Below are 15,581 nucleotides of genomic sequence, written 5' to 3'. Positions count from 1 at the left end.
TATTACTTAGTTTTTTTTAATCTAAAAACCACATGAACGTCATTAGTTGACCTCAGACAACAGTTTAAAAAAAGAAAAAAAGCCAGTTCATGACACCTTTAATGCACCGTGAACTAACATGAACAAACCATGAACAGTTGTATTTTTATTAACTAGCGTTAAGATGAAATAATACAGTACTGCAGTACTCAGTACAGAACTACAATAAATTAACTGCTCCTGGTTAGTTCATGTTAGTTAATGCATTAACTAATGCTAACTAATGACCATTATTCTAAAGTGTTACCGTATGCGGTATATTTCTACTGATCAAGTTCTTTTTTGTTCTATTTTTTTGTAGGTACGACTATCTGGAATTCACTGATGCTAGGGGAGGGAAAGTGCGATATGATATGAAGGTCGGAACGGAGAAATGGCCAAAGGTACAAAATTCATTGGAGTATTTTAAATAGGGTTGTTAAGTGATGTGTTAATTGGGTAATTAATTATATAAAAGTGTGTTTGTGACGGTAATCCAATCATGGGCAGCAGCCACAAAAAAACAAAAACATGACCAAAATGAACAAGCAGTGTAATATTACAAAAATTCAATATTCATTAAGCATAATATTAAAGGGGTACTTCAGCGCTGGGAAGATGAATCGGTATTTAAACTGGGTCATCAATGTAGTAGAAATGTGAAATTATTTTTGAATTTGGTGCCTTCTAGACTGAGAAAAGACAGAAAATGTATTTTTGTGTCATGGGGATGAAAGACTACAATTCCCAGAATGCTTCGCTGCCCTGTGAGGCCATTCCCAAAGCCAACCTACTTGATTACTTTGACTGAGTTGGAGAAGACACAATTAAAAACTGAACGTGTCTGTTAAATATAATGAGTGAGTTACCGCGCGGGTATCACAGCACTGAGCACTAACTGCAGGACTGAGAGAAATTAGTTGAATGAGCTCTTGTGATGAGAGCTGAGGTAATCGCAATCACACTCGCGGCATACATTCATAACGCGAGTTCGGTCTGGCGCTTCAGTTCATGCCTTTGCAAGCTTAACTTTCATAGAAATTAATTTGAGAAGTTAAAAGACTTACATTACTCACCATAGTGCTGTTTAAATGAGTGCCTGTAGCTGCCAGCTGAGCTCTGAGTGTGATCTCCCATCCCCATGTGCGGGTTCAAAACATGCAGAAATGGCTCCCTCTGCTGGCTGTAGTCTTTAACCTTTGGCCAAACATTCCTCCTATGATGGAAATATCGTCAATTTGCATTATAGGAGGAATTTTTCCAGAAATAAAATGCATAAATCTCTTGTCTCAGGGGGATATGAGGGGAAAGCACAATCATTTGAATATACTCCACTTTCTACTGTTTCTACTTTCTACGGTTTCTACTGACACAAGGCCATATGCTAATAGCTGAAGTAACCCTTTAATTAACCTGCAACTAATCCAAATTATTAGAATTAGTGAAAAAAGAAGAAAAACACATGTTAATTTTTTTATGTATAATAAATAATGTTTTTATTTCTTCAGAAAGTGACGTTTAAAGCAGGTCCCCAGCTGCAGTTTCTGTTCCATTCAGACAGCAGTAATAACGAATGGGGTTACAAGTTCACAGTGACGGCATACGGCCTGCCAGACATCACTGTGTCCTGGACCTCAGACCTTCAGCTCCTCGTGGCCCGACTGATGGGCCGTCTGGCCTCCCGCACCATGGCTTTGAAATCACCTTATGGTTAGAGAACACTGATAGTCGATTAATCAGTTGATTCATTTACCTTTGTATAACTCTGTTTAATTCATTTTAAATTTGATTTATTCCACTTAAAAATAATAAATTAAAGGTTGTAAAAATAAATGTAACTGTATCCAGCCTTATTTTGAAATGTAGAAGTAAGCTATTTTCTGTGAATGTGCAAGACTTCCGGTTCATTAGCTGCTATAAGTAAATAACTAGAAGAATAACAAAGTGCAATAAGATGTGGTTATAACAAATGCCAGTTTGCAATATAAAGGAGCATACCAGAAACTGGAAGTGAAAGACACCGGAAGCCTTACACAATTATGTTACAAATGGCAGCGCCTGCTCTTGCATTAAAAAAAGTGGACAGACCTACATTTTTTTGAATGTTTAAAGTAAAGTTTTTTCATCATTATTCACCCTCATGTCATTCCAAACCGTAATATATTTGTTCATCTTCTAAACACAAATGATGATATTTTAAATTAAAATATTTAATTTAAATATTTTGGCTATTATATTCTAGATTTCTTTCCCTCCATTGACAGTCTACGCAACTACCTTTGACGCTTCAAAAAGTTCATAAATAGATAAACAAACAAACCCATTCAAACATTTTTGAAGAGACTTGATCGTTTTACACAATAAACAGATTTCATTTAAGTTTATCAAGCGTCAAAGTGGTAGTTGCGTGGGCTGTCATCATTTGTTTTCAGAAGATGAATGAAAGTCTAGCAGGTTTGGAACGACTGAGTAATTGATGACAATTTTTGAATTTTTGCGTGAACTAACAATCTGTGACAATATCTAAATTGCATATAGTTGAGAGTGTGAAAACACACTGACTTTGTTGGTTTTGTCATGTCTACCTTCCTCTTGAAGAAATCCGTGATGTAAAGGAGTTACCTGCAGGCTTGATGAACCATGTCCTGTCCTGTCCTCTATGGAAGCCTGTGTTCAAACACGGATTGAATGGGCTTCCTGAAGAAAAAGCTTTAGCACTGCCCAGCCCAGCCACCGACCAGGTGAGGGTACTAGGAATATTACTCTGTGTGTGTGTGTGTGTGTCTGTGTGTGTGTCTGTGTGTGTGTCTGTGTGTGTGTCTGTTTGTGTGTCTGTTTGTGTGTCTGTGTGTGTGTCTGTGTGTGTCTGTGTGTGTCTGTGTGTGTCTGTGTGTGTGTGTGTGTGTGTCTGTGTGTGTGTCTGTGTGTGTGTCTGTGTGTGTGTGTGTGTGTGTGTGTGTGTGTGTGTGTGTGTGTGTGTGTGTGTGTGTGTGTGTGTGTGTGTGTGTGTGTGTGTGTGTGTGTGTGTGTTTGTGTGTCTGTTTGTGTGTCTGTTTGTGTGTCTGTTTGTGTGTCTGTGTGTATGTCTGTGTATGTGTGTGTGTGTGTGTGTGTGTGTGTGTGTGTGTGTGTGTGTGTGTGTGTGTGTGTGTGTGTGTCAGTCCAAAAAGTCTAATTACATTTGTGCATATTGTGCAATGTTATTCTATAGGAAGAGCTAGCTCCTTGTGGAGATGAATTGGTGAAATTTCTGAAGGAGTTTGCTCGCTGGGATCCTTCCCAGGAGTCTTCAGATGGCAGGACGGAGCTCATGAGGGCCCTTTTGGTGACCTGCAAGAAGCAGCCAATCAGGAACGAGATAGCTGCAGGCTCAAAAGTGGACCAGGCTGTTAATGCCACCTGGGCGGCCATGGTGTATCACACACCAGCACTTCACCACAGTCTTAGGAGCTTTGGTAAGTAAAAACATTTTCATACAGTATTAAGAGAGCAAACTCTACAGAGAAATGCTGCTGACACACTCTAAAACATTTCCTAGGTGAAACTGTTGAATTTGAAGTTATTACTAGGAATGCACTGATATGGAAATTTTGACCAATATTGATAAACATAAATATTTATTTTGAAATCCACGATTTTTTTTTTTTTAATTCAATGAAAAATGAAAAAAAAGAAGCAAGATATCTCGTTATCATAGATAACGTTACAAATAAATTATTTGTAATTGTTATATTAAATATAAATATGATAATATATTTCTATATTAAAATGAATAAAAGCTGTATGTAGTATTTAGTCAGTACCACAGATTTGATTATTTGAATAATATTTGGAAACAGTGCAGAATCTTAAATATTTCTTAATAATTTTACTTTCTTTATTTTAAAACGGTCAAAATCCTAAAACTTCCCTGGTTTAACCCAAATCCTTCCCTTGGGTCATTTTTTTTTGTATTTATTAAAAAATTAAAAAATCCAAGACCCTATGGCTTTAGTCGCACGTAAACCACGAATACACAAAAAAAGAACTTACTGGATTTGAGGAGCTGTGTGGTCGAAATTTTTAAAAGTAACAAATCCTTTCCTAGCAGGTCATTTTTACCCCCCATAGGAATGAATGTGCTTTAGTACACACAGAAAAACCTAAAAATTCTCAAAATTCAAACTAAAAGTGCTAAAAAATTTCCCAAAAACACTATTTTATAATGTTGATGTGTTTATCTTAATGCATATGGAAGAGAACTGACTTTAGGATCCAACAGCACCGCTCATTTGCTCCATCTATAAGTCCATCTAGTGACAAGAGTCAAGAAATATCATGTTATATTATTATTTTTCCACAAGAGGTTGCAAAGATACCCAATTATGCATTAGAATTTGAGTTATATTGAATTTAAGTAGATAGAATATGCTTAAATTACATTAATTTGCTTAAATGTGCTTACATTTTTATTTATTATTTATTGATGAAATAAATTATTTGTAATTTAATGTAAATTATTTAAAAAAATATATTTATTTATTTTTTTATTTTTTATTTTTTTTGACCCACGAGGGAAGGATGAGGGTTAAATTAGATTTGAATCCCAGAATTCAATGTCTACACAAGCATAGATTTTCACAATGCATACCAACTAATGGCTAGTTGTTATGTGGCCAAGTTGTCTACTCACTTTATGAAGAACCCACATTTCAATATAATCTTTAGTCAAAACATGCAACATTTTAAATAATTAAATAAACACATTTAAATGGTTTTCAAAGGGTCAGGTCTTACCTTCAGGGTAATGCTAACCCATTAAAACCCTGACCTCTTGATACGAGTAGTATTTAGGCTGCTTCTGTAAGATAGATGATTGAACAGGACAATTCAGTTGTCACAATTATAAATGTCCTTTTGACTTTTTTACCATTTCCTTTCCTTTCTCATATTCCCTGCATTAGTTGCTAAAAGCGGTCAGAGCGGCATCAGCGAGGACATTATGCAGGTTTACTCCCTCGCAGATGGCATCAGAACATGGATGGTTAGTATGGCTTATGATTATTGGTTTGTAAAATAACAGAATATATATATATTTTTTTATTTATCTCTCTCGTTTTAACTATTTTGGTAGTTGGAGATGAAGCAACGCCACCTTATGGGTAAAATGAACGGAGTAGAGGAAAAAGATGCTGGTCAGAATGAGGTTACGATGGAGTCACTTGGTAAATATTAATAATATAAATACACCTTTGATAAACTTTTTTTTTGGTCAAATAATGATGCTGCATTCTCACTCTCCCTTTTTCACTCTTAACAGCTGAAATTTGCATCAGTAGAAGTTTGTTCCTCTTTCGATTCAGCCCGAGCGGAGGAATCTCTGCATCCCAGGAACAAGAGTCTTCCAGATCTGAATATGGCGCCTGCGCTGCTCCTCTCCTCCGATCTGTTTCGACCGCAGAGGGAGACTTCCAGCCCAGCCCCTCTCTCTCCATATCCCAGACCCTTGAGGGAGCCGAAGCAGCAGGGGCCGGTCAGAGTGAGCGGACACAGGAACAGGCAGTCTCTGCATCAGGGGATGCTGGACGTTCCAGCAGCATCAGCTCTCAGGGTGCCACAGGCTCTTCAGAAAGTCTTCAGTCTCAAACAGGAGAGCCTCTATCTCCATTAGTCTTCCCACGTAAAGCACCTTTCAGTCGGGGGCGCTTGAGGCTCCTGTCCTTGCGATCTATGGAGGAGCCTCGCACAGCACCGCCTGTCAAAGAGCGCTTCCCAATCCTCAAACACATCCTCAGCTTTTTGAAGGACATGGTCATTAATGAGAGCAGGTATGAACTGAGTATTTTCACCTCATGATGTGAATAGCTAGATGTATGATGACATTATGCAGTAGATTTTGATGCATAAACTCACACTCGTGTCGTGCTAGCCTGTATTACTGGCACACTGTAACGTAAAGGTAGATACTGTGCCTTTGGCTTTTTTCACACAGTAAAAGTGAATAATGACCAGAGGCTCTAAAAGTGACAGTGATAACGACCATATAAGTAGCCCTTACAACTTGTTTGCTAGGTCTTACTGAAATGAAAGCTATTAGTTGCTGAAATATCATGTATATTTGGACTGTTATCTATGCATTAAAATCTGTTAAATGATGGTTTTACTGTACATCTGAGAAAACTAGTAAAAATGCTTTTTGGGGTAACACTTTATTTTACAGTGTCTTTGTTACATATGTTACATGTACTTACTATAGTAATATTAGTAACAAAGTAAATTATACATGTAAATGAAACCTAAAATAAAGTGTAACTGCTTTTTGTTTAGCATTTTTTAATGCAATACAAATATAATTTCTAAAGTGTACATGTAATTGTAAGATTTTTAGAAGCAGCTTATTCTCATTTGAATATGTTGCATTTATTTGATCAGAATACAATCAAAATAGTAATGCTTTGAAATATTATTGCAATTTAAAATAACTGTTTTCTGTTTGAATGTATATTTAAATTTAACTAAAGTCATAAAATGGCAAAGCTGAATTTTCCAGTCTTCAGTGTCACACGACCCTTCAGAAATCATTCTAAAATGTTGATTTGGTGATTTTGGTGCTTTGGTGTTCTTCTCAATGCAGAAGGCATTGTGCTGCTTAATATTTAAAAAGTGTTCATTTATTTAATAGTCTCACTGAGCTCAAACCTTCGACCAGGAGTTTTTATGTATTTCAATGTAATTTATGTTCAGTAGTATAACTTTGCATAATTTGAGTACAATTATACAACAATTTAAAATGTATTTTGGTAATTTAAAAAACACCTAAACTTTTATTTACCATTTGGTCAATGACACTAAATTGCTTGTTTGATTAGTGACTTAAATATTTCTTATTCATTTTACTTTTCTTTGTTTTAAAATGGTCAAAATTTCCAAAACTTTGTTTATTTCCAGAGTTTGAATGTGTACATATATGGTTTATGGTATCTGTGATCAGTAGTAATGAAGTGTGTTTGTGTGTGTCCAGTGTTCTTCAAACTCTGGCTCTGAAGAAAGCGCAGGCTCTGAGTGTGTGTGAGGTGCTGGAGCTCGTGCAGCAGTGTATACTCACCCTGGGGAAACCACACCTCTTCCAGGCACCCTGCATTTTGTTTCTCCAGGAACTCTTGGCCTGTCAGAAAGATTTCACCAAGTATGTTATCAACAATAGGCCTATCATTTCTGATGATACTAATATCTACTAGTACTAGTGCTATCATTATTTTAACTCGGCCTGTCTTCCTTTCTCAGTTACTTTTCTCAGTTGGCTGGCAGTGGGCAGAAGATGAGGGAGCTGGTCAGGCACTCGTATCATAAGCTGGTTCTCATGCTAGTAGAGGCCGTGCAGGGCTTCAATGCACTGAACGAGAAGTGGGTTCTCCCCTGTTTTTAAACATTTGTTTCACAATAACAATAACAAATCCCTAAAGTTGCTAATAATAAAATTGCCACATAAGGACTACAAATACATGCTTGATGAATTGGGACAGCTGCTGTAGTCCTTATGTAACATATTTTTCATTATGATCTTTCTGTCTTATTCCCATTATGTCTTCAGGGTCCTGCTGCCTGCCCTGTCATGTGTGCAGACATGTCTGTTGCATTTGCTGGATATGAGCTGGGAAGCAGAAGATTTGTCGCTGTTTCTGGACATCAAACTGCCCGATCTTCTGCTCACCATGTCACAGGAAAACATCAGTGTACATGATATTGCCATCAGGTATGAGTTGGCTTTAGATGGAACTAGACCAGTCATTTTCAGCCTTTTTGACTTTGATAATTTTTTTTAGATCTAGTGTTTTCCCATATGAAAACATCTTGATTTATTTGGGGGTTTAGTGTTTAAATTAAAGTGTTAGTTCACCACCAATCTCTTCCCCCCCCCCCCCCCCCAATCACTTACTCACCCTCAAGCCATCCTAGGTGTATACAACTTTCTTCTTTTAGACAAAAACAATAGGACTTATTTAAAAAAATATCCTGGCTCTACCAAGCTTTACAATTGGAGTGAATGCTTCCCAAGATTTTGAAGCCCAAAAAAGCTCATCCATCCATCATAAAAGTAATCCATATGGCTCCAGGGGGTTACTAAAGGCCTTAAGTGAAGCGATGTGTTTTTCTAAGAAACATATCCATATTTATAACTTTATAAAATGTAACCACTGGCTTCCGGTAACGGCCGCTCGCGGTTCAAGTTCTAGCAAAAGGGTAAACTCATACCGACACATGACCTATTGACAAATGCGGAAGCACAGAGGATAGAGCTAAACAAAACACTTGTCACAAATAAAAAGTCTAAATCAAGATTTTTTTAAAAGAGAAATGTAAGGTGAGCCATTGCCCAAGAGTTTGTTGCCTAGCTTTATTTGTTTGAACTGCGAGAGGCGTCTGCGCTCACCTAAGCCTACACTACGCTAAATCATGTGTTGGGTCAGAGGTCACTCTTCAACCGGAACTCGACTAGTGTTACTGCCGCTACCGTAAGCCAGTGATTTATAGTTTGTAAAGTTATAAATATGGATATTTTTCTTACAAAAACACATTGGCTTACTTCAGAAGGCCTTTATTAACCCCCTGGAGCCTTATTGATTACTTTTATGATGGAGGCTTCAACTCAGGCTCCACTCATTTCCATTATAAAGCTTGGAAGAGCCAGGATATATTTTTTAATACAACTCTGATTGCGTATGGCTTGTGTTTGGCTTAAAGAAGAAAATCATATACACCTAGCATGGCTAGAGGGTGAGTAAATTATGGGATAATTTAAATTTTTGGGTGAACTAACCCTTTAAGGTTTTAAAAAATATATAATTTAATCATTTGAAGTCATCCTGTTGCTCTCTTGGAAGTTTGCTAATGCCCCCTGTTTGAGAACCACTTCTTGAGTAAATCTGATTTATTAAATTGGGATTTTATTGTTAAAATAAGACACATAAAGCATCTGGTTATTGAAAGTGTATTTTATGACCATATTAATTTATGAGTTACTCATGTTGACTTTGACAGTGTCCCAATAGAATTGAAGGAAAGGTCTTTTCTAATAAAACACCAGACTGAGTTTATGAAAATGATCACAGATTAAATACTGTTGATGAATTACTGCACATTATTGCTATATGACAGTATTTATCTTATAATGTTTATATTGTAATATTTTGTAGATGTTCAAAAGAGTGATTTCCCTTACCTGTTTTTGAGCTGCAGGGACTTTTAAAAGACTTCAGTATAAAAAGAGAGTTAAAATGAATCCAATGTTTTACTTGGCTTCTCGTCTGTCCTTTTCTTCGTGTGACATGGTGTGTAGTCAGTGGACGGAGGAGGATGAGATTGCTGACTACGAGAAGAACTGCGAATGGATGGATGAGTGTTTGGACGGCATGTTTGAGAAATGGTTTGACAAGATCAGCCAGGCCTCAGTGGAGGAAAAGAGAAAGGTACAAATATCACATCAAAGAAATGTTTTCCTGAACAATAAAACTGCAATCGCAAAAGACCAGCAAATTTCATACCAATTACAGTTAGAGACAATTAAATAAGGCATCTGAATTAACACAACTACATTTTGGGTGGAGGTATAGCATTATTATTTTTGCAATGTCAATGTTATTCCTGAAAACCAGTGTTTAATCTTTGCAAACATCAGTAAATGTCAACATCCACAGTAATGCCTGATCATAAGATAGATGTCTCTTTGTTCAAATATTTAAGTTTTTATGTTTAAATTTTGATCTAGTTTATCTGTAAAAAAGTGTTTGTTCTTTGCAAAAGTACATATTTTTACACATGTAGACCCAATTTACTGTGACCTGCCATATTCAACCTACCCAATAAACATATTGAATATTTTCGGTGCTCATTCACTGACCTTTTGCAGATGCACATGTTCATTGCTCGTTACTGCGACCTGCTGAATGTGGAGATATCGTGCGACGGCTGCGAGCGGATTGCGCCGTGGCATCGCTACCGGTGCCTGCAGTGCACAGACATGGACCTGTGCAAGACCTGCTTCCTCAGTGAGTCACTTACACCGTAATGAAGGAAAAGGAACATTTTCATGAAGCATATTTCCTTTTTTTTATTAAAATGACATAAAGTTAGACACCATGCAAGGAATTTATTGCAGCAGCACATTTCTCGTAGCCTGACAAGCCAGACCCACATCAAGATGTTGGGTCTGGGAACAATCCAAGGGGCAGGATAAACGGTTGTCTTTCAAACTCCCTCCGCACGCAATAGTTGATAGATTAAACTTTCGCCGTATCCGGTTGACAAAACTCCGTACACATCTTCCTTTTTTAAACAAAGTGTAAGATTGTGGCCAAATCTGGTACTGCAATCACTTTCAAATGACTGTAGAGCGGTGTCTCCCCTCACCCTCTCCCCCCTGACTCGAGTTTGCCAGATAAGCTGCAGGATCCAGCAGGAACATTTGTAGCTGCAGCTGTGGTAACTAGAGCAAATCTGGCAACCCGGATGCCAAAACACTACTGACTTCGTGATTGGTATATAGGTGGAGGGTGGGGCTTCAGGCCAAAACACAACATGTCAACATCAATATCAGTTGAGGGCTGCAACAACAACTTTTAAATGACAATATCCTGGCTGGACTACTGTGATATAAGAATTTGAATAAAAAAAATCTAATGACTAGTGACATATCAGGGCCATTTTATGATTCATTGAAATACATTTCTTACATACAGTTCCTTAAAGAATGATTTCAATGCCATTCTTTGTTCTTTTCCCCCCCAAAAAAAGCTCAGAAACTCTGTCGTCATTATGTTAAGCCCGCCCAACGACTCTATACACGATGTGATTGGCCTGACCAGAGTTAGTTTTTTCCAGCTCGTAGGACTACCGAAAGTTGCTAGACTACACTTGCAGCAAATCTAGATTTCTAGGCTACATTTCTCACAGACGTGATTCAGCTGGAGTGCATGTATTGAATGGTTCTGTTCTGCTTGTTCAGGTGGTGCTAAACCAGAAGGCCACGAGGATGACCATGAGATGGTCAACATGGAGTATGCCTGCGACCACTGCCAGGGCCTTATTGTGGGAAGCAGGATTAACTGTAATGTCTGTGAGGACTTTGATCTCTGCTTTGGCTGTTACAATGCCAAAAAATACCCAGACAGGTAATATACACAGGGGTGTACATATATTTATATATATACTGTATATCATCTATGATAATACTGTAATTGTTGTTTTAACGATGTGTGAATTGACATTATTGAGTATGCTGTGATGTAGCCTTTTAAAGGGTTAGTTCACCTAAAAAGGAAAATTTTAATTTATCGCTCACCCTCATGTCATTCCAAACCTGTAAGGTTTATGTCACCTCTGTGGGTCAAGGCTGGGCCTGTGAGCCCAAGCCTCAATATAATTTTCAATTTTTTTTCCCCCTCTCTCTCAAGCCATCTTCCCACCCACCGTATCACTGTGTACCCTATGGTCACCATCCGCATCAGTGACCGCCACAGACTCATCCAGCCATACATACATAACTACTCCTGGCTTCTTTTTGCCGCTCTCGCCCTGTTCACCTCTGAGCTGGTCAGTGAGCGAGCACAGGACGGAGAGCCTCTGGATGATGTCACCCTCGGTTATGCCAGCGCTCTGCAGACCCACTGCTCTGACATCATCAATGAGTGCCTGCTGAAGGGACAGACTGGGAAAGGTAATCAGTGTATTTGAATCTTCATGATCTGTTAAGAATTGTTTGTGTTAATTAGTAATGGAAGTCTAAAGTGGATTGTATGGATATAGTTTGAGTTGTTGTTGTTTCCTGTAGGTTTACGAGCCTCTGCACTGCTGTCCCTGCTTTCTTCGAATGATTCGGCCACAGAGAGTGAACTGTGTCCTGCGACGGCTGGCTCCTCTCAGGACATCAGCAGCACGGACACCTCCTCACTGCCTAGCAGCACTACAGCGATCTGCTCCCCTTTGCTACCTAGAGACAAAGTCAGTCACTACACATATTCCGTTACTGGAGCTCTTTGCCTTCTCCAGAATGCAGCCGATAACAGTGTGCTTGGCTTTAAAAGCTCATACATACTCTAACTAAAAATATGTCCTCATAATATTCTCGTTTTTTTCCCCTCTTTACAAGAAACCTCAAAAACAGGAGCCAGAAGGTGATGGGAGGAGAAGGAAGAAGCTGGTCTCTGAAGATACGTCAGACTCGTCGAGTGCAAGTCAGACACCCTCTGTTTCTAGCGAGGACACACTCTCCCCTGGAGTCAGAGGTGAGCCTGTGGGGGTTTCGCTTCTGAGTACCCTTCAATAATCAAGAGCTCTAATCTACAGTATAATATCTTTATTTAGTCATAGTTTGATTACTGCTTTAGGTATAAATTTGTTGCATTTGAATGCCTTGTTGGATTCGATCGAAGACAACGGAACAAATAATTCTATCACAACATTTCTTTACTCGGGTAGTTTTGTTCGTATTTACACCTTCTAAGTAACTAATTTATTGTATATTGTTTTTTGTCTTAGTTTCAGAGTCAAGTGGAGACACTATTACGTCTCCTACCTCAGAAAACTTGGACGCATATAAAGACCAGGAGGACAAGACAGCCCGGGGGCCGCTACAGGAACACGTCTTTGCTGAGTGCTCCAGAGAGAGAATTCTAGGATTGTTGGCAGCCATGTTGCCTGCAACCAAACCGGTAACAACAAAGATCCAGTTTAATTAATCATTCCTGGCTTTTGTTTGCTGGCAGATTACTTTGGAAAATGATTTGTAACCTGAAATGAAGTCATTTTAAATACCTCTTTTTTTCCCCCGCATTTCTATTCCGCAGAATAAGCTAATATACAAATGTAATCCTCTACAGGGCAGCCCAGTGTCTTTGTCCAGCTTGAGTCCCATCCTGCCACTGCTGTTCAGAGTGGTCATCTCGAACGCTGGCTGTCTCAATGAAACATACCACCTGACACTAGGTCTTCTGGGACAGCTTCTGTTACGGATCTCACCTACAGAGGCTGATGCAGCTGTGGCGGAGGCACTTACAGAAAAATTTGAGCTCCTTACCCTCGGAGATGGAGCAGCACTTGATGTTCCTGGCTGGAAGACCACTCAGCTGCTCTTCAGTCTGGGAGCAGTGTGTCTGGACAGGTAGTGTGATGTAATGTGAAACATATGGCTAAATATAATGTGTATGAGAGCTCTTCAACCTGAACAGGGAGACACAGCTGAAGATATTTTACTGTTAAATATTGTATAAATGGAGTTTTGATTTTGCCCTATAATAACATGAACATAGCACCATATTAATGTATTTATGATGCTTACATTGTATGTTTTAAATACTTCCATTGCAAAGCCAATTAAATAATAATTATATAGTAAAATATCTATTTATTTATTTGATTATTTTATACTCTATTGCATTAAATTGAACAGACATTTATAATGTAAACAAATGTTTTATATTTGAAAAAAATAATAGTTTTTTAACTTTCTGTTCAACAAAGAATCATAAAACATTGAATAATGTTTTCCACAGAAATCTTAATCAGCAATTTTTTTTTTAATTTTTGTAGTAATAAGAAATGTTTCTTTTGCAGCAAATCAGTATATTAGCTTGATTTCTGAAGGATCATGTGACACTGAAGACTACAGTAATAATGCAAGAAATTCAGCTTTGTCATCACAGGAATAAATTATATTTTAAAATATATTAAAAGACAAAACTGTTATTTGTGTTTACTTTATTTTTGTTCAAATAAATGCAGCCTTGGTGAACAAAAGCAAACTCTTTAAAAAAAAAAAAAAAAAAAAAGTTATTGAATCTCCTGACCCCAAACTTTTGAACAGGATAGTTTAATTTTTATAATTAAATATTTTAATTTGGGAGAGACAATGCAACATTTTACTTTTTAAACGGTAACTTTTTTAAGTTATTGTATTTTTACAATACACATTTACACAAAAAAAATTATGTTTCATGTAACACTTTAACTTGAAATGTCTGTGTCCTTCATCTCTTTACATGAAAATAGCCGTATCGGTCTGGATTGGGCTTGTTCAGTGGCGGACATCTTGCGGAACCTGAATGTTTCTTCACAGTGGTGTGCTGTTGTGGCAGCTTTCACTGATCACTGCATTCAGCAGTTACCACAGCAACTTAAGAGAACTAACCTCTTCACTTTGCTGGTGCTTGTGGGATTCCCTGAGGTATGAACAAAGATGCTACACGTGCAAGTGAACACACTTAAAAGACAACTCCAGCAATTTTTTACGTTTATCTTGATCGTTATATCTTTGTGAGTACAATCTATATATATAAAAAACAAACCGAGTTGGTCCTTGCGACACAGAGCTATTACAGTTAATGCCCAGAGCCCCCACTCAGCTAAAACGGCAGCTTTGGGGGCATAAACGTAAACTGTGTCTTTGTGCCTCTTAACAGACACGAAATGTAATTAAAATGTCTGTCCAACAAGAACAGGTCACTTACATGACAACAAGATGCGTTTAGCCACTTAGACATTGATTAAATTCTCCTGTTTTAGAAGGCTAGCTGTGTCTTGTGCTGAAGTCCCGTGGGAACTCCGTTGTAACCGGAAAAAAGGCAAATAGTCCAGTCGGGAAGAGCGTTGTGCGTATGAAGAGGCTCTGCTCATCAGCTCATCGGTTCTCAGTATTGAACGTGTTCGAAAGAAACAGTTTTCAATTGCTGTACTGCACTGCTGATCCGGCACGTTCAGTTACACGCGCATTCTCAGTATCAGCGGCTCGAGTTCATCAGATCTCTCAGCAAAACATGTCTCAGTTCAGTGAACGGTTGGAGTTACAACATATAATTCAAGACATTAGTTTATTTCTATTCGAAGGGACTGTCACTCATGTCAGAAAGTGAACAACTAAAGTAACTTGTGGGATCATTGCTGATTTGAGACGCAAACCGTTTAGAACGATTCAGTCCGGTTTGGTGAATTGGTTCGCCCGGTTCACTAAAAATAACCGGTTAAAAAGAGCGATTCGTTCATGAACCGGACATCATGGAGTTTCAGTGTCCCATAAAGTGAAGAAGAAATGGTCCACGTTTGTGCCTTTCTGAATTGTGGCAACAGAATGTGAAAATTTGCAGCGAACGCTTTGACAAGGATGACAACACACTTACACAGACACGACACAGTGGTGCCGGTTGAAGAAAAACGCCATTGCGTGGTCAAAGACGGGTGCAGCCACTGTGGAGTTAATGTAAACTTTATTTCTCCTTCCATTTGGGCACACATAGCTTGAGGAAAGATGTGCAGTAATAAAATAATCATGCTTTACACACACAACACTCTTACCAACTGGACTATTTGCCTTTTTTTTCCGGCTACACTGAGTTCCCACGGGACTTCAGCTCGAGACTACAGCTAGCCGTCTAAAACACTATTTAGGTGAATTTAAACAATATCTAAGTGGCTAAACGCATCTCATTGTCATGTAAGGGCCCTGTTCATGCTGGACAGACATTTTAATTGCATTTCGTGTCTGTTAAGAGGCACAAAGACACCCTTTATGTTTATGCCCCCAAAGCTGCCGTTTT

General features: G+C 38.2%; 1 protein-coding gene across 1 annotated transcript in view; it reads left to right on the top strand.

The window, feature by feature from the left end:
- Window positions 1-15,581, top strand: part of zzef1 (zinc finger, ZZ-type with EF hand domain 1) — a 56,695-nt gene that overhangs the window by 18,503 nt on the left and 22,611 nt on the right. The window contains exons 23-41 of the mRNA XM_067438780.1: window positions 341-422; window positions 1,527-1,728; window positions 2,617-2,759; window positions 3,230-3,473; window positions 4,962-5,041; window positions 5,132-5,222; window positions 5,318-5,825; window positions 7,019-7,183; window positions 7,282-7,401; window positions 7,589-7,750; window positions 9,335-9,464; window positions 9,905-10,043; window positions 11,000-11,165; window positions 11,448-11,710; window positions 11,825-11,994; window positions 12,143-12,278; window positions 12,532-12,704; window positions 12,873-13,153; window positions 14,041-14,215. Of these exons, the coding sequence (XP_067294881.1) occupies window positions 341-422; window positions 1,527-1,728; window positions 2,617-2,759; window positions 3,230-3,473; window positions 4,962-5,041; window positions 5,132-5,222; window positions 5,318-5,825; window positions 7,019-7,183; window positions 7,282-7,401; window positions 7,589-7,750; window positions 9,335-9,464; window positions 9,905-10,043; window positions 11,000-11,165; window positions 11,448-11,710; window positions 11,825-11,994; window positions 12,143-12,278; window positions 12,532-12,704; window positions 12,873-13,153; window positions 14,041-14,215 (3,430 nt within the window). The remainder of the gene's footprint in view (window positions 1-340; window positions 423-1,526; window positions 1,729-2,616; window positions 2,760-3,229; window positions 3,474-4,961; window positions 5,042-5,131; window positions 5,223-5,317; window positions 5,826-7,018; window positions 7,184-7,281; window positions 7,402-7,588; window positions 7,751-9,334; window positions 9,465-9,904; window positions 10,044-10,999; window positions 11,166-11,447; window positions 11,711-11,824; window positions 11,995-12,142; window positions 12,279-12,531; window positions 12,705-12,872; window positions 13,154-14,040; window positions 14,216-15,581) is intronic.

Source organism: Pseudorasbora parva, chromosome 3 (genome assembly GCF_024679245.1).
Source record: "Pseudorasbora parva isolate DD20220531a chromosome 3, ASM2467924v1, whole genome shotgun sequence".
Lineage (NCBI taxonomy): Eukaryota > Metazoa > Chordata > Actinopteri > Cypriniformes > Gobionidae > Pseudorasbora > Pseudorasbora parva.
This window is presented reverse-complemented; position numbering and strand designations above follow the sequence as displayed.